The sequence below is a fragment of the Strongylocentrotus purpuratus genome, unplaced genomic scaffold, assembly GCF_000002235.5.
Source record: "Strongylocentrotus purpuratus isolate Spur 01 unplaced genomic scaffold, Spur_5.0 spur5_scaffold_13, whole genome shotgun sequence".
NCBI classification, from domain to species: Eukaryota; Metazoa; Echinodermata; class Echinoidea; order Camarodonta; family Strongylocentrotidae; genus Strongylocentrotus; species Strongylocentrotus purpuratus.
This window is the reverse complement of record NW_022145598.1, coordinates 21,547,656-21,567,721: the sequence shown is the minus strand read 5'-3', so window position 1 is coordinate 21,567,721 and position 20,066 is coordinate 21,547,656. Positions and strand designations below refer to the sequence as shown.

General features: G+C 35.3%; 2 protein-coding genes across 8 annotated transcripts in view; both read right to left on the bottom strand.

Moving 5' to 3' along the window:
- Positions 1-1,342, bottom strand: part of LOC577221 (neurogenic locus notch homolog protein 1) — a 72,493-nt gene extending 71,151 nt beyond the window's left edge. For 6 of the 7 annotated variants that reach the window (XM_030983147.1, XM_030983152.1, XM_030983150.1 and 3 more), the window contains exon 1: positions 897-1,340. In XM_030983147.1, coding sequence (XP_030839007.1) covers positions 897-963 — 67 coding nt within the window. In that variant the 5' untranslated portion in view covers positions 964-1,340. Of the gene's footprint in view, positions 1-896 lie in introns of all 7 variants that reach the window. The other variant, XM_030983153.1, reaches the window with a different exon arrangement.
- Positions 1,343-8,632: 7,290 nt separating this feature from the next.
- LOC576829 (transmembrane protein 68) lies at positions 8,633-19,897 on the bottom strand. Its single transcript, XM_030983146.1, has 7 exons — positions 19,774-19,897; positions 18,160-18,434; positions 16,991-17,158; positions 13,113-13,306; positions 12,583-12,722; positions 10,888-10,951; positions 8,633-9,109 (listed from the first exon to the last, which is right to left on the bottom strand). The coding sequence occupies exons 1-7, from the start codon at positions 19,842-19,844 to the stop codon at positions 9,002-9,004; spliced, it is 1,020 nt and encodes a 339-aa protein (XP_030839006.1). The 5' UTR covers positions 19,845-19,897; the 3' UTR covers positions 8,633-9,001.
- Between the last annotated feature and the right edge of the window lie 169 nt (positions 19,898-20,066).

Below are 20,066 nucleotides of genomic sequence, written 5' to 3'. Positions count from 1 at the left end.
CGATGCAATTTGAATTGCATTTATTATGTGATAATTCTATAGGCTCGTTAAAACATATTATATAGTATTACACGAACACATTTATGATACAGACTGTAGTTTAAGTCACAATATTTTCCACTTACTAAAAAAAGAACACAGAGGAAACGGGATAAACAGGATCATTTAAATATGAACCATTCTCGTGTCAGTTTCCTTTACTTCCACACTTCTTTGAGTGTACGTTTACGAGTGATTCATAGGTAAATAGCCGAAAATGAATCCACGCTGCCTTTCAATATTATTTCACACTAAAAGTAAATAAGAAGGGATGTATTTTTCCTTGATAAAAACATAAATATATGTATATATACATTTATATATATATTTCTATGGTTTCTGTAAAGATTTCAAATTATTATCTTATTTCTCGGTATTTTAGGAAAAACAAAACTCATTTCCAATTTCTATAATACTACAAAACTATCTGAATGGTAGAATACTACAGTAATTTCCAATAACTATCATTAAATTGGAAGCAGACAACACGACCCGGTTCATCTCATTCTGGTAATTTTAATGCAACCCACTACTACCAATGAAAGAGATCCAACACAAATTTAAACTACATATTACATAACATCCATAATTCATCCATGACGTGTATTAACTTTACATAAATGTAAATGTATACCTTAATAACTATAAACAACTACAGAATGCTTTACTACATACTTTAGAGCTTAGCAATTGTAATGGTCAATCACCGTGTAACCTGTAAATACCAGGACAAATATTATCTCAACTTTTTTACTCGATAACTAATGTCATGTAACTCAAAATGTCTGAATTAATACCTGATTTGTTGAAGTTTATTAAATAGTATTAATATTTGATACAAATGAAAGAATACTTACTTTGTGCTATAACATGATGCACATTTAAAACCACCACCAGAAGAACACTTGCCGATAAAACCCCCATCGTATCAGAAGTTCAAACCGGCAGCATGCTATATATTCCAATCTGCTTATAATCCAATAATACTTCAGTTTCACCGTTGTGCGTTTAGTTGTCTCAGCTATTCCAAGTTAAACAACTCCTAATCCTTTCGCTTCAGCAATCCTTCACTGTCTTTTGCAACTATTCCTTCTGCTGTAGACTTAAATATCCTTTCATGAAGTCGGTATCACCTTATATTTTGCAAACTAAACGAATTGTGGGCGAAAGTTTACGCCAAATGATATACACAGACCGGTACTGTTACAATCGTAATCTAAATGTCTATGCACAAAGTAATATGTTTTCTCTAGTAATAAAAAGAGCGACTATAGTTCGTAAGCACGCCACGGTTCACAGATCTTTGTGTAACGTGCATACTGATTGATGATTCAAAATCGAAGCTTTTCTATTCCTATTGAATGAAAACAAGCATTCTCTGGCCGTAGCGTCGTCGGTTGCATAGCGAACGAGCGCTATTGTTATCTAGTCTAGTCTGGTATTCAGACCAGTCGAAGGACTTTTGTTTTCTGAGTTGCCTATACATATATGTTTTTTTCTAGATTTTCAACAGAATAAGATCTTTGTTGGAAAGTGTACAATCGTATGGTCAGAGTGAGTTATCTTCATCGAAATAATGAATGCAAAGATCCTATATATTTTTAAGTATACCCATGTAAATGTAATACGACATCCAGCGTTTTAGACTGTTTTAGGGTTGATTGACACTTTTTTTATATTTTATAAAGAAGATTAATAAATGTATTTTTCAGAAGTTTTTTTTAATGCTTATTATAACATGTATCACCATTCGCTAGCACATATTCTTAGTTATTTTCAGTACTTATGCAAGTCAGTTTCAATGTCAGTTTCAATGTTTCAATGTTTCAATGTCTGGTATTAAGACTAAACTATCAGGATCTCTGCGTGCAAAATATGCATTGCTGTAATGACAGTTTGGTCCGCTTTCGCCGAACAGACAGAATAGTCAATCATGAACGACCTTTTCTATCGCTAAAATGGTATCCATAGCAACTGCAGAAGCTCACATGAGCATGGTTTGTATCGGGAGACTTAATTACATGAAATTAATGGACTTGTTTTTATAACTGGTCGGATTATGCCTTGGCCTGATTTGAATGATTCAAAACGCATGGTGAAGGGGTTTATGTTTGTCGATGCATTGTCTGTGGGGGTTCTGTTGATGGGCGGGGTGAATGGTATTACTCATTCGCTGTACGATAAAGAGATAAAAGAAAGAGCGGAGGGGTGTAACTGTATTGTTGTGCAATAAGTATTGACTGGAAAAGACACCATATCGTTTAAATATAAAACGCCCAACGGTAATCTAACATGATATCATTATCTCCATCCTCTTTTCTCTTTTTTTCGTTTCTTTATGAAGAAGAAGAAATACATGTGCACGCATATTTTAATGATTGTTTATACGTAAATTTGAATTCAAATTAAATTTGTTATAGTATTCGGCAATAATAGTCATAAACTGACCGACTTGCCTACATCAAACATCAACAACAACAACAAGTCTACCACAACATAGAGCCAGTGTTGTAACAGCACTGGCTCTATGTTGTGGTAAGCATTCTGCTAAGGGAGTGTTTGAGTTGCGGTCCAAGTTACACTCTTTTTAGTTATCGAGTTAAAAAAGAAAGACAAATATTGTTTATATGCAATGATTAAAGTCTGCCAAGTAATATATTTCCCCCTTCTCAATTGGGTCGTATTTCCTCCCGCCGTTGTTGAATCCTTTTAAACACGCGTTCGATAGCAACACCTTAAAGTAAATTCGTTCAGGAATAACATGGATACATTTTTTTTTCAAGGAGGAAAAAAGAATCTTGATTTTAGGTAAAAAGAGGTGGATGGGAAGAGAAAGAGAATGATGGGAGTATATATCGAAAGAGAGGATGAGGGGGGGGGGGGGGCAACTGGACGACGAACGCAAAGAGAAGGAGATACAGCGAAAGAGAGATGGGCACAACGATCAAGAGAAAGCCGTCGTATCGCCAAAGTGAATGATATTCACTCCTAATTACTAAAAATATTATTTTTCAATAAATCAGGAATTAGGGCCTTCTGGATTCGTTTATACTCCCTTAATTTTCGTACTCGAACACGTTTTCAAAATGATGACAATATTCTTAAAATAAAGTAGGCTTGTGGTTGCACCATGTGAGAGGGATCGAGATTGAGGAGTCCTGAAAAGGACTCTTGGTAATATTCACGAAATTGAATGAAGAATATAGTTAGGCATTTATACTCAACCGGGCCATTTAGGAGCATGCCACTTTCTGTGATGTTTCACTACTACAATTTTACCACTCGTATTATTCCGATGAAATAGTTAGTCCTTCGAAGTTTCTAGCGGCAAAACTGTCACTGTAGTTCTTCCTAGCCTTTATGGGTTAAAAATTGCAAGGACTTTATGTTTAGGTTTAGCACAAACATGCTCCTCCAAACACAAGGTGGCGCTCTCAATATAAGCCGCATAGATTTTATTAGGGTATATCTTTGGACTTTGATCGATGTCAAAGAGATTCAATCAACAACATTGTACTACTGGCACATAGTACCCATTATATTGGAAATGCCTATGTAAATGGAAGGCAGACATATTTCTATGATCATCACCACCATTACCATCCTCCTTTTCCTCATCCCGCTCGGGCCGCTCCTCATCATCATTTTCATCATTCTAACTTGAATTTTTCTGTCTGTTTGTGTAAAAGTAATTTATGTTTAATTCAGCTACTTTCGTTTTCGACTGATCAATCAATCAATGGAACAAAGAGAGAGGGAGAGAGAAAGCGAGAGGGAGTATATATGTGTGTGTGTGTGTGTGTGAGAGAGAGAGAGAGAGAGAGAGAGAGAGAGAGAGAGAGAGAGAGAGAGATAGCAAGGGGGAGAAGAGGAGGCATACACAAATATTAATACATACATATGTACAATTCTGACATTATTCCATTTATTGAGGTCTGAAAATATCACAAGCTGTTTCCATATGAAGCAACAAGATACTTATATATCAATTACCCCTGATTATTACACAATGCATAGATTTCTTTTTAGTTATATTGTTATCATTTTCATGATATGTAGAGAAATGTAGTACTTCGGTAAAATCACCTTAAGGAATGGTAGTAAGTTGTGAAAAGAACACTGTACTGCTAGATTATGATGTATTCAACCTCCAAAACACTTCGTGTGACCTTCACTCAGGCCAAAAGGAATGATCAATACATAACTCATCCAAATGTAAATACCCTCATTTGATAGACACATGTCAGTCACATTGTTTTTGATTGAACAATGTGTGAAAGAAACATCACATTTAATGACGTCATCCGTGTCTCACTTCTCAATGGACACGAGAGTATATTATATGTATTTCACATTTGAATTATAACTTGGAATCAAGAATAAAGGAATCCCATGGGGCATCAACGGGTTCATATGAAAGTTTTTGAAGGGGGGAGAGCGCCCAACTGGTTGAGCAGCAGATGTAGAATTATACAAAACATACATTTCATGTTATATCTTAGGTGAGAAACATTATCATTTTCTTGTAAATCATAAGTTGCCAGCTACTTTTATCAATCATCTAAATATATTATATCATCACAAAGGTATAGAAATATATTTCTAAATCTATATTATTTTGTTGTCAGTTGACAATATATATATGACATGAATCTGTACAAAGAATGTTACAATATATATATATTTCTGGCATAGAATGTATTGGCACCAGCTCAAGAATGTCCATTTCTGCTAATTAGATATAATTACTATGTAAATTACAAACACATTAATATAAACAGAAACAGATACAGAAAATATAAATATTATATCATTGAACTTGAAATCTGTTTGGTAACAATATTGCCCTTTCTTTTTGGTGATGTGTGAACAGCAGTATACTCTTTACATATATATTTGTTTTCTTCAAGTCATATATGATTTTGCTATTCAGAGTACAAAGTGCATATGGTTCTAAATGAAAAAAAAAGGGATGGCTAGAGAGAGAGAGAGAGAGATAGAGAGAGAGAGATAGATAGAGAGAGAGAGAGATAGATAGAGAGAGATAGAGAGAGAGAGAGAGATAGAGAGATAGAGAGAGAGAGATAGGGCGGGGACAGGGTGACAGAAAAAAAGGTGAAAAGAAAGGCAAGAGGAGGAAAAGAGAAAGGCTCCTATTGGGGGTCAGAGAATGAGGGACGAGTTTGAGGAGAGGAGAGGAAAGAAAGAGAAAGAGAGAGAAAGAGAGAGAGAGAGAGGGAGAAAGGGGGAGAGAAAGGAAGAGAGAGATAGAGTGTTAGAAAGATAGCAGCAGCAAAGTAAAGCAGCAATAATTGTATCATTCTTACTACTATTGATACTACATGTATCCTAACCTAATGATCCTAACCTAACGTCAACTACTATTACATTAAAAAAAATCTCTATCAACTATCATCATTCACAAGTACTGAGGTACAGTTTGCATCGTTTTTACATTGCATAATTAAAACAAACTTATTGAATAACATACAAATTACTGGTTTAGAAAACAAATAGTTAGACATTTTAGAATAATCACATCTAACGTGATAGAGGTGCTTTATGAATACCTATTGTGTTGCCTTCTTGAAAGAATACTTCCATCCGCGCAACAGAGAATTTACCACTGGTGCATAAATGAATACCGATTTGTCATAACTTTCATGAGCATGTTTCCAGCAGTCATCTCGATGGATTTTACAGTTTTGTGCAAATGACCTTTATCGGCACATGCGCAGATAGTATCTACAAAGTGGCTTCTTTGCAAAAGTTTCTAGATTTAAAGTACCTTGCGAAACATTCCACCCATTGTAGAAGTCAATGGGACACAAATCAGTTTATAAACTGCAGAATTTACTCTACTAAATGGAATAAATCTATAAAATTACATATTACTTTCATTTGAATTGGCGTATTTGCAAATGTATCTAGTTATATAGTACAGTACTTTGCAACATATTCTACTGATTGTAGAAGTCAATGGGACTAAATCAGTTTACATCCTGCAGAATTAACATGAGTGAGAAGAGCTGCTGATTGGACTGATGAACAAGGTGTGTAGAACATGGAATGTTATACCGGTATGAAAATTCACTACTGAAGATCTTATACAACTTCAAGAGTATACGATTTACATGCACACAGTAACTAACATGACAACACCAACTCTACATCATTTCCATACTGACCGACACTTGGCCATACGTGGGAATGTAATTATTCTTTTCTTGTCTGCTGTCAGCCTTGATGGAATGACTAATGTACAGTAGAAGGCTTTCAAGTGGTACAATAAATCAACGTCTTTAATATCTTTAGGGCAGTTTTAATATTGTTTTCGTACTGCTCAGTCATCCGTGAATTTCAACTATTGAAATCGATATCATATCGATATCATACGAAAACAGAGCCATATTTACCGAGGTAAGTCAAATTCTTTAATTTCACTAGTCAGAATACTAAAGATAATAATAATAATATTTGTATTGCTTTGTTTTCGTGTGATACAATAATATATTGCTCTCGCTACACAATATTAGACTCGTCTTCGACTCGTCCAATATTGTCATAGCTCAAGCAATATATTCTTGTATATCACACTCAAAGCCCTCCAATATTATATAAGTATGATCGATAACTTTATCAATAACTGCACAATTTCTTATTTCAAATTCGTCAAACTTGGCAATGAATTGTCAGAATACTCTCAGAGTCCAATATTAAATACTAAGACACAGCTAATGTAATGATTTCATTCATTGAAGCACTCTAGGTAATGAAATTTATACAAAAATTACTCCAATATATGTAGTACATGTCACACATTTATGTTAATTTTATACTATTTATAACATGTATTGCCAGCATAAATGTAGTACCTTGCATAATCACACTTTAGATACATTGTATACAATACATCTCATGTAAATCTTCAATTGCAACTGATCCCGTAAATGTATCTAATCAATATTATATTCCACAATCTTTAAAGCAGATTAAAAGCTAAGCACACACAATGATTTTGGCCTATTGTCTTAATGATATATGTTCACAATCTCAGTACATTTACATTAGAAAACACTTAGATTAAGATTTATACTCTTGTACCTAGTATAAATTCAACAAATTACATATCAAGGGTTCAGTGACACAGAGACATAATTCCATATTTTGCCAAAATGAGTATTCGATATCAAAATGTTCAGAAAATGTGGGCTTTCCAGGAAACACAATGACCTAACTCCATCCAACACCCCATTGAAGTCAATGGATTGTGAAACATAGGCTTAGTTCCTTAAGGCCCAAGTGCTCAGTGACACATAAACCACTGTTTCCCAAAATGGCCAAAATGGAGTTACGTCTTTGTGTCACTGACCCCTCAACGACCATAATAGAAGGAATTGCCCTGCCAACACACTTTTTAGCACAGCAAAAACAAACTTGCCTGCTGCATGCTAGAAGGTATAAACGTTAAGTTGATAGATATGGATGAATACACTCCAGTTCTCAGCAAAACATATGCATCAGAAAAATGATGGTTCAAAACTTGAAATTAAAGGGAGTGTAGCTTGGCAAATACTGGTTAACGCCATCTAATCTTCTCTTGGACAACTGCACGTAAACGAATGGGCTTGATTAATGGTCGTCAGGCTACACTCCCATTAACCCCTTTGCATAAATTATAATCCAAAAGGGATTACAAACTAATTAGGACCTGATGTATATGCTGTTTAAAACAGTAATAAAGGTATGGCAACCATTTCAACAGGAATGTTCTTTTTTGTACACTTCTCACAAATGAGTGGGAACAGTTTCCACAAAGCATTACCAACATATCACAATTAGGAATGAGTTGCATCGTCATTGGCAAAGTGATGGTAAATTGCATAAACTTTTATGGCAAGCAAATCCGAAATTTCATCATTTTTTTGTTTACTTTCCCCTAATTTTCAGCATTATGATAACCCTGGTTTTGAGATTTTGTAGTTATACAACCTGAATTCACCCTGGAAATTGATAATACTGAATACTAATCATAAGTCAGGACGTATCAGGTTTGTCATATAAATTTTCATAAAAAGTAATTCAACAAGTATAAAATTGTCATACATAATAACATAATATAGTGCTTAATACATCTATGATGTCTCTAAACGCTTTACAGATATACTATTTCTCTGGTCATTGGATTCGATACTTGCCAGCACACACTGCGTGCACAATCTCCACTCCCTGGGGAACATTCCAGCCAGGCGTTACTTGAGGCTCAAAAACTGTTTGACCAACAATGACAGTCGCTTCCTACCGGGTGCCCATTAAGGAGGCAATTTTTTTGCTTGGTCTGTAAAGCATCTGCTGCCTGTTGAAACAAAGATTGTGGATTTGAATCCAACCAAGTTGTATGACTGAAGCCTGCGTTGTGTGTTCATGTGCCCCTTTCCTGTTTCATAGAGACAGGCTATGTTACAGTGGAAAACACTCCGTCCCTCGGATAGGGTGTTAAATGGAGGCTCCGTGTAGAGGAGAGTCACCACCTTTGCACATTAAGAATCCACTGCACGATTCCTATAAGAGTAGGGGGAAACCCCATTGTAGTGGTTCACCTGCACATCCCCAATCAGTTATACCGGGAGGAGAGACCCAAGTGTTACAGCGATTCAGTTTGCATTTTTGCCTCCCAGGCACAGGTGACGGCAAATACATAATATTTTTATGTCCAGTATAAAAGTTTTCAAAGATACATTTACATGTATTTAGCTAAAATAGTGTTACACTGATGTATATTATGGTCAATAGTAAGAAAGCCTGTATTCATCTAGGAATGTCTTTTTAAGTTTATAAAAATACAAATTACAGGGTACACTGTATATCATAGATTCATTGAGATGCTTCTTTAGAGTAAAGAAATATTTGCCGATACTGTACTGTGTAAAACTCGAGGTAAAACTAGCTAATAAAAAAGTACTTATTCTTCTTTTTCTTCGGAGTCGTAGAAGCGTTCTAAGAAAGCACGTCGGATGCTGCCTGGAATCTTCTGATGTTTATGAACGAGTCCCTCCACAGCCTCATGGGCCTAGTAAAAAAAATGGGACAGAAATTGAAATACATTTTATGAGAAAAAGGACAAACTCTATGATTGCTTATATGGGTCAAAACTACAGTGCTAATGATGACCATCGTACTGTTGTTGTTGTTGTTGATGATGATGATGATGATGAACCTACATAAAATGTCGCATTATACTACAAGAAGACTTTTTCATATACATACATGTATGCATGGGATTTTGAGGATAATATCCAGGCAAGCTAAATGCTTAAATCTTCTTGGGGTTCCATATAAATTGATATTTTGTTGATCATGTTTATTTCTGTAATTTTGACTCAGTAGCACTAGCTCGAATAAAAATTGAGGAGATATGATGGCTCAGTGGTGGAGCAGTAGTCTCTTAACTGGGAGGTCCTGGGCCGGTATTCAATTCAATACTTAGCATAAGTAAGAAATTTACTAAGTAAATGGCTAAGTTAAGTAATTGACTTATCTCGTATTCAAATCGCATTTTAGACTTATACTTACGTAAGACAAAATTTAAGTAAAATACTTACTGATAAGCATTGTGACGTCACACGGTCAATCAAAAGTAATGCGCAATTGATGCATTGCAATAAATACGCGCTGATATAATTGTGCGCGGGATACAATACTGCGTAAGAAAACCATATGCCTGCCAATCAAGGCCACCAAATAATTGGCTTAAGTCTGGTATGCAGTTGGCTTAGATTGAAAGTAAAATACTTACACAAAAGTGTGAATTGAATACCAAAATTGGCTAAGTATTTTATGTAAGCCAAATACTAAGTAAAAAGCTTAAATTTTGTACTTAAGTATTGAATTGAATACGGGCCCTGGGTTCCAAACCAAGTCAATGCACTTATGCCTTCGGTATGGCATTAATCCTCATTAAAAAGTCCCTCAGAGAGGACTTAAAGCCGTTGCTCCCCTTGGTTGTTTACTTACACACATAGACAGTACATGCTTTATTACTAGCCAGGTAAAACAGTTATCGTAATCAAACATTTAATCATAATCACAATACCATTAGGGCTTTTTCTTTTGTCTGTATGTAGCTAAAAATTCTACAGAATGTATAAGACAGCAATTGGGACCTGTGGTATACAATTACCCAGTACATCTACCTCAATGTAACAAGAGTAGAAAACATAAAGAGCGCCAGCTACCTTTGAAATGAAACCAGACTCCCTGCAATTACATGCATACTGAATTTAGCTTGAGTGTAATGACAAGCATTTTAAGAATGAAATTAATTTATTCTCAGGGTCTCTTGAGTTTGGATAGATGAATAGATAAAACAAATACATTTCTTTTATCAAAGAAACCTGGTGGGTGTTTCACAAAGATCCTAGGTGGAACTTAAATCTAAGTTGGATTTAAACATTATGGAGAGCCATTTGTAGCCTTAAAATGAAATATATTCAAAAGCGAAAATTGAGGTATTTTAGACTTTCTATAAATTCCACATCAAGAACATGAAATCTCCTTGATAATAGAAAATATGAGTGATTTGAATCGACTTTTTATGCCTTTTTATACAATTTTTACAAAATATTTTCATAGATGCTAATGGCTTTCCATAATTGTAAGTCCAACTAAGAGATTAGTTCAACTTAGGATCTTTGTGAAACACCCCAAGGACCCACTAAAACATGATTCAAACGTGCAAACTCTTGGTAGAAAATCAAGAGACACTAGCAACACTACCGGTATTTCATACTCCCACTTCCCGCCATCCTTATTTGCACTCCACAAGGACTGAAGCAAAAGAGAACTAACCTTCTGTACGATATCATCTACTGTCATCTGGGGATCCCATTGGATAGGAGGACCAATGAATGTCCTGGAAATTAAAAAAGGAAACAAAGAATGTTATTTTACTTCTTTATCTCCAAAAACATAACAAATTGCAGGGCATCTTGAAGAGCAAGCTAAATCAATTATCAGACACTTGAGACATCCTTTGTTGCATTACCAAAGTTATCCTTTGTTGTGCTGCATAAAGCCATCTACTGTCAGTCGATTGCAGTAATTAGAAATGACAGGATTGCAGGAACTTCACAATACTAACAAAAGAGTGCAATGGGATGATACTGTAGTATATGCAGATTAAAAGATAAACCAGGATCTGATATTTAAATGGCTTCAAACAAAACAATGCTGATTACATTAATCCTCATACATGATGTGTACATGGGGTTTCCCCTCCCTCTGTGACTAACACAGTTTCTATTTGAAATCTTTAAAAAAAAATTTTTTTTTAAATGAATTGAGTTCAAGTCCATTGCGCTGGCACTGTGGTATATTGTGAATAGTGCTGTAGTCAAACGTTTAACCGTCCGGTATCTGACTGCCCATGGCGGATTCCGTTTTCAACTGTACGGTTTCGTTTTCCCGTTGTTTTTTTTTTTTTTATAATTTTTTTTTTTTTTTAAAGTTTCGATTTATGCCCCTCCACCTGGCACTATGCCTGGCAATGTCTCCCAGCTCAGTAATCTGTGTGTTGACTCACCACTCCAAAACTAGAACAACACTCCAATTTGTCTGTCATCTTGGTTTGAAAGTAATCTTTGTAATAGATCTCAATATGTAGTTTATAATAATAATTCATCAAATATTTACACAAGGCGTACCGCAAGGTTCTATCCTAGGTCCTCTACTGTTTTAAATTTCATTAATGATCTTACACATTCATCTAAAAACTACATTGTTACTATTATTTGTGACAAGTTCACAAGTTAAACGGAATTGGAGATATCCGTGATGTAACAGCACTAATTGTGAAGGCACTTGAATATCATGCTAAAAGGTCACAGGTTCAATCCATGTTCAGTGCTTGCACATGTCCATGAAACAAGGCGTTTAACCCCACATTTGTCTCTCTTCACCCAGGTACATATACATGTATAACAAACAGGTAGATGTATCTGGCAATGCTGGGGTAATAATGATTGCAGGGAAATCTAGAATAGCAATTGTAACACTGATGAAGCTACCATTGTCATGTATATTATCATTAGTCACTATATATCTAACACAGACAGTTTACAACTACATCATTCATACCCATAGTTAATGTGAATTAAAGAAAAAAGGTTTTTTCTCTTTTCTGTAACTCATGACGTAAAGGTGGACTTGTTGAATCAGGACCTTTGTTGAATACTTTTCGATGTAGGGTAACCTCTAATGTGCCAAATGTTCAAGTAATATATATTGGGGAAGAAAAATTGAATCAAAAATAATAAAATAAAATAAAATAAAATAAATAAAAATTCTTTTTTCACAAAACCTGGTGAGGAAATTAATAGTTTAATTTTTAATTCTTAACTGTATTCCATTTGTGAAACCAAACATGTTTCATTGAAGACAACAGGAACTAAAAATGCCAACCATGATCCAGCATGCATATGAACTCTTTAACGCAAGAAAGTGAAACTTATATCCACAACTGTGTCATCTGGTGTTTTCCCTTACTTTAGTTTAACGGGGAAACCCCCATAGATGGGGACTAGTGGAGCTCTAGTCTTCTCGTACAGCCACCTGAGGATGCCCCGCCCTAGCTTGGGTGTGCGGAAGGCTTCTCGGCAATTCCGAGTAAAGACTGGGATGATAGGCTACACCAAATGAGGAAAAAATAAGAGAGAGAAAATATCAGGGCTTAGTTAGACATAATAAATGCACATGCATACCGGTAATGTTTGTTGCACATTGAAACATTATCTCTCAATAACATAGCATCACGGGAGCTAGCCAGTTCCTGTGGGCTGTGAATAAAGCCTGTTTTCTATCCGATTACAATTGAAAAGCTATGAACTTTTGAAATTGTCATCTGTGAAATACAAATTGACTGCACTTTGACGTATCTTGCAAGCTCCTCTCCAATTTGCTCTGTACAGAAAATGTTCATAACCTTTCATTTGTCTTAGTTATTGAAAAAAAAAAAAAAAAAAAAGAATTGGGAAAAAAATAATCAGGAATAAAAAAAAAAAAATCTTTAATCGTACCACTTTGGCTTCCATCGCGACCTTTGCGAACCCTTTTCTCTGGCCCCACATGAGAGTATAGGTGTTGCCACTGAAGTAGGCTTCCCTGGTACCCCCCGGTGCTATGGCCAGGAGGTTGCCTTCCTTGAGGATCCGAACACACACCTCTCGGGTACCAATGTTCACAGCAAAGATCCTCCATAGTAACTTGAGGCCTGGAGAAATCAAGTAGACGGATGCCAGGTCAGTGAAAAACATACATATGTAAAAGGGTCTACATAGTACTTTAGGAATAATAAAAAGACCCCACCCCCCCCCCCAAAAAAAAAAAAAAAAAAAAAAAAAAGATGTTGTACTGCCCTTTAAGGCTTTAGGTGCCAAAACATGGGCCGATCGGTCGGAAATCTTTGAAAAAAAAAATTTTAAAAATTGTTTTTTTTCTTCCTCCCTCTTTGGGCTGATATTTCTCAGTTTTGAATGCTTTAAAAAAAAAAGCCAACCATAGATTTCAAGATTTTAGGGTCGGGCGCAAAGGGCAATACAACATATACAATATAACGCCTAATAATAGGCATTTATATAGCGCCGTCTATCTAGACAACTCTTTTCGGAGGAGCACAAATTAATTATCAGCTCAGCTTTAGTCTAGCTGCCATTACAGCACTCTAGCATTTCAATGAATTAATTCCTGCCAGGTTCTCATTTACATCACCTGGGTCAAGTGTGGCAAATGTAGATTAATGCCTTGCCAAAGGGCATTAGTGCCGTGTTCAGGAATCGAACCATGACCTTTGAATTTCAAGTCAAGTGCTTAAACTACTCAACAACAATACTTCTTCGGCGAGGTACAAACCAAATTTATACTACAGCTGTGGAAAACAAATCTCCAAAAATAGTCTGTTTTTTATTTGCAAGAGTTCAATGACGCTATGTACATGTATACTACAGTCAAAATATGAACTTCAAATACAATGTACTTCAAAAAAGAAAGAGAGAGAGAGAGAGATTGCAAGTTAAAATGCTCTCTCGATGTACAATGATTAAAGAAGAGAATTAAATGCATAAACTACTTGAGGCAATCATACACACTCGCATAAAAAAGGCCTGCAAAAGGGGACTGGTACACTCTATTTTGAAAACATGTCCGTTATCATACTCATTAGGTTATGCAAGGGGATTTTACTGTTTACAAGCAGTGTCATTAGAGGTCTATTCTTAGGCCCATTCTTACTTATTATCACATGGATTGAGATACACTTAATGGTATTCTCTATTTTTGTCATACTCCTCATATATTGTATAGAATTTTTAGGTTAATTTTAAACATCGACACAAATATTTGTTTAGGTGATTGGTACACTGTAAGCATTCAAATCACTTGGCATCTACACCTTCATAACCTAGCAACCATTCATCTATAATCCTTTCCTACTGTCTCAATTGAGTAGAGCTAGAATATCTAAAAATCAACCTCACAAACTTTATTCTACAGGTTAATGGGTAAGGAGTATCAATAAAATAAAGGATTAAATACAACCTCATGTACAGTCAGACTTGGATTCTGTGCATTCTTTCTTATTCTTTGAAAGTATTTGCGCATGTGCCAACTACCGGTAGTCTTTTCAATGACTTTTACACGTTTGATGAGAGTATTGTACGCCTGTGAAGGCTGTGATCACTAGTCTACTCAATGGCTTTTAAAAGTTCAATAAGAGGCTGTTCACACCGGCAGAGATAGTGCGCGCTAGAGTGCGCGCTAGACCGCGCTATCTCTGCGGTTTGGAAGGTACAACGTCGTTTACATGTAGGTCCGCCCAACAGCGAGCCATGGCGAGCCAAAACGACGTGCCACTGGAGCACCTCTTGGGGGTGGTCCACGAGAGATAGCGCGGTTTAGCGCGCACTAGAAAAAAGGGGGTGCTACGATAGACCGCGCTATCTCATTGCGGTGTGAACAGCCTCTAAGAGAGTATCCCTAAAGTAGAACTATTTGAACCTCATACATTGTCTTTTTAGTATAGTGACATGGAAACCCTTGTATTGAGAGTAATATATATATTGGTGGTTGGTACACTTGCATGTAAAATGTGTATCTCAAACTGTGTGATAATAAGTAAGTATAGACCCTTATTGACCGTACTGCATGTAAACAGCAAAATCCCCTTGTATACTAATGAGTATGATAAGGGACACGTTTTCATGATAGAGTCCCCAACAACTGCATTTCAAGTTTTCAACATTACATTTCAACAAGTGGGTATTTATAACCATTTACGTTTACATATAGAAAAATGCAAATAATCAACAAATACATAAAAATGAATGTCCAATGAAAACTTGATTTGAAACTGATTCTGAAATGTGTACACCGTATGAGTATACTTATCCTACTAGAAGGTTACTTATTTGCTTAATTTTGACAAAACCTTGTACATTGGTTAGTACGCAACAGACTCTTGAACATACTTATTTCAAAGAAATACCCAAATCTTGCATAAGGATGTCTAACATCAGATCAACTTATATCAATGATGCATTTAACATGGATGGAAATATATCTTGGTTTCTTGAGGAGTGGCCCACACTCTGTATCTGGCCCGGTGGGTGATTAATTGGCCTACCAAGAATAAGTTAGAATAAGTTAGAAGTAAAATTCATGTTATAAATGGTGCCCTAAATGCAGAGTTCACCATCATCGGTATGAATGAGTTTTAAAATTGTTTTAAAATGTACCAGCCATGTAACATTGCTTTTATTTAATTAAGGAGTAGAACGAGCCGGGAGTATTAAGTATTTGATTGACAGAAATAACTGCTTGCATAGCTTCCTACCAGTTACTTTGTATTTAATTGAATATACAATGTATATTTTATATTTTGTGACCTTTATTACTTCAATCATAATTTGTTAATGATTGAAAAGTCAAGTGGACAAATGTCACAAATCATTCACAAATAAATGGTTGAACAACAGCCCAGTTGATTAAAATCTAATCCTCATTCAAACTTTTATGAAGCAAGAATAGTAAATCAACTCTGAAAACCTCTTTATCTAAATCAATCTTCAAAGTCTTGAACTTTATCCCCCTTTTAAGTGGATTTTGTTTGATGATTTCAAAAAACAGCAAATTGAAATGACTGCACTTTTACAAATTCTCTTTATGAAAGGTCCAAAGGCTTTAATAGCATCATGGTATTTGGCATTTATTAATATTTCTGTAACTTATTCACAAAATATGAAAAGGTTTCTTAAGTGTGCTTATAAACAAAATATGTATTCATGTGTAGGTAACTATAGACATTGACAGCTTGATTGACAACACACTTGAAGTGAAACGGTCGGATGGAAGAGATTTGGTGACACTAAACTATATCTCAGGTATAATGAAATCTGCCCAAGCTACATGTAGACAAGAAATATGGTTGTAGTGGCTATATGTTAATATTACTTTGGTTTCAATGATAAACAATGTTCAAGGCCCCCCCCCCCCTCCCATAAAAAAGCTGTAAAACAAATATACATAAATACAAATCCTTTAAAACAGATAGTTTTTCAAAAGGCAAGTACACAAATTCCCCCTCCCCCCTCCCCCTTGAGAATATGACATCTTTTGTGGGGAGGGGGTTAATTGAGTTATCAGCAAATTTAAAGAAAGTTGCAGCCCCTTATTTATAACATATTTCCTGGATCTGCCCCTGATAACACAGAAAGGAACTGCAATAAATTCTATATTGAGAAATTTGGATTTACAATACAGTTTGTGCAACGGGTAAGTATTAACTGTATCTGATGTTTGCGTCCATTTCCTATAATATCTACAAACAACAAATGAGGGTATCTAGAGGTGAAATCACACTGCACAAATACAAGTATGACAAAGTTCCTTTAAATGTACTCACCATGAAGCTTGTAAACAAATCTATCAGCTACTGTGTTCAAAGAGCGGTTGCACTCCAATCTAATTTTACTGATGATAAAGTAGATATCGATAGGAATAGTCCCATGATAATATGCCAAAATTGCGCCACCCTCCTTCGGCAGGTTCTCTAATCCTTGTATTTCGAAACCTAGACAGGACAGAGAAAAATGGAGAAATAAGAAAAAAGTATTAATACTTCAAATGTAACTTAGTAACAAAATAATCCTACCTAGCTTAATTAAAGAAACAAGAAAGAAAATTGACTTTAATAAATTAAAAAAAGTGTAGACAGACAGAAAACAACAACTATTAGTATAGTGAAGCAGTAAACGATTAGTGAAGAAAATACAAATGTTTGTTAGCCAAAATGATGAAGAATTAAATGGTACATTTGCTATTTAAAGAATATCATTTTAACTAGATGGTAATTTCAAAGGAATTCTTTACAACTGTTGCTATCCATCATACATACATGTAGATCGAAAGCATGCCATTGATTCCTTAAAGGCATCGTTTAACAATGTTAAATCTGAGATGCACAGCCATATGTGTTATCAGTGTCTGTGATATGGTTTAATTCTTAAAGGCATCGTTTAACAATGTTAAATCTGAGATGCACATGATGCATATGGTTTAATCCTTAAAGGCATCGTTTAACAATGTTAAATCTGAGATGCACAGCCATACGTGTTATCAGTGTCTGTGATATGGTTTAATATTGAAGCCCTAATAAAACTGCGCTTCAAAATGATCAAGGAGTGCCTCAAAAAAGTAAAAATCTTTGAGTGACTGGTTTTACCATCCTCGTTTTCCCCAATAGACTGTAGTGTAATGAAAACCGTTTGGCAAACAGTTTTTAAAATTTGTAATTCCAATCGTAAATATCTTGATAATCAGACAGGTGATCGGCTTGTAAAAGTCATGGGGTTCCTGACTTACATGTACCTAAAGGTTTGGAATCATCATTGCAGCATGAGCTAGATCCAGGATTTTGTTTCAGAATCTGGGACAAAGTTATCGGATCGCTTTAATAAAAAAAGATGAAAGAGAAAAATGCCCAAACCTGACAGGATTTCAAGGGAAATCTAAAAAAGTCCTGCTTTACCAAATCTATCAGTCTATCAAAATGTTTTTGACTAAATTCTTTACCAAACCAGATTTTTCCAATGAGGTCCCAGCCCCAGGCAATGTTGTTCCTGGCCCTCTCGTAGACGGATGCCGTGAAGACCAGGTCCTCCCCGATGTGGTTCCAGGTCTTGTAGAGATGACAGTAGATGGAGGTGGTGTAGAGGAACACGAAGACCATGAGTGGGATGATGTTGAGGATGGCTACAAACAGGAGGAGTCTTGATAGAGCCCAGTACAGCAGCCATGTCGTTCCCAAGACAATAGCCAGAGCTGACATGGTCATGGTATCATTGTTGCTGAAGAAAAATGTGGGGGAGAGAGACAATAATTTAAGGAGCACTTTAGAGATGAACAATCTTCAATGTTTCTTCAACGGTTATCTTTAAAGTGAACCGATAACATTGCTGAAGGTTGATAAAAAAGTGTAATTAAAAAAAAAAAAATTACTTACAGGGTATTATTTTCCTTCTAACAGGCAAAAATTCCTGAAAAATTTCTCAAACCATAAAGGTATGGTTTTCTAACAGTAAATGGTATAAAGAGCCAATTTCAATGCTTTGTAACTATTCACGTTTACCTAAAATTAAAGTAATTAAAAATAATATAGATCAGAGAATTAAGGAATCGATCAGATCAGTTTTTCAAATTTTTATCATTAATTTATAATGGTCTCTTTTTGCTCAAACTTTCAGATTATCTTTAGTTTAAAGGTAATACAAAGTTTTGGGAAATTTTGAAAATTGGGTGGATAGTGATTCTTTACAATTTTGATATATTTGGATGCCCCTGTAGATGTATTATAAGTACTAGAAAATTTACCGGTGCTCCTGGTAAATTTTGATAAATTTTATATGGCGCCTACCAATTAGCGCCTACGATGGTAGCTGCGACCATGAAATTCTCAAAGTATGTAGTTGTGATATATAATTTCCCAACGGGAATAGCTTATCGGTCGATTTCAGTCAAGAAACATTGTTTTATAGCTAAATTAATATATTGACCTTGAGAGAGAGCTATACAACATAAAGAGTTTATTATCTACAACTTAAGACTCGATTTCAACCGCGACAACGATCAATGAATATTGTAGGATCGCATATGTTTCCAATATGTTCATTTGAACTGAATACATGACCCCATAGTTATACCAAAACTTATAGGCCTACATCTAGCATTATTTAAAGTCACGACCTTGGCACCATTTTTTTCCCATCTGAACAATTTTACCAATTCCCTTTAAACTATTGTGAACTTGTGATCTCTAACTTTTTCATGAAAGTTTGCTAATTTCAAGATAATGCAGGAAAATAGGTGAACAAGATTCCAAACAATGATATTAAACTAAAACAAAACAAAAATCGACAAAGGAGCAAACCAAACAACACATCAACATCTTGACAAATTGTCATTAGGGTCTATATTCTATAACAGAACATTAACAATAAACTCAATATAAATTCTAATCAGTTCTTCATCTTTCATTTAACAAATTCTACTTTGGTAAAATTTTAAAAAATCTGAACTGCAAGTCTGAAACCATATTTATTTAGTCCATCTGTTTATTGTTGTTCTCCATTCAGAATTACTATAAATATCTCCTCACAACGATTCCACATTTTAAAATAAAATTCTTACCTTGCTCCTGTAATGAAGAGCGGGCAAGGCTCTTCAGAAGATGGGTTGCACTGCTCAACTTCAAACTCCATCTTGACAAATGCACTTCTAAGTTCTTGCAATAAATAAATGTCTCAAAACAATACAGTGTCAGTGTTGATGACAACAAAAGTCAAAAGGTTTTCACATAGATCTAGTCTCAGTCGGAGGTGCGCTGCATGCAATATGCCGGAAACTGGAGCTGGTTAAGTCATAATTGGTCGGCAGGTAAACCTTATCTTAATTCTTATTTCTAAACTAGACTAGAGGTCTAG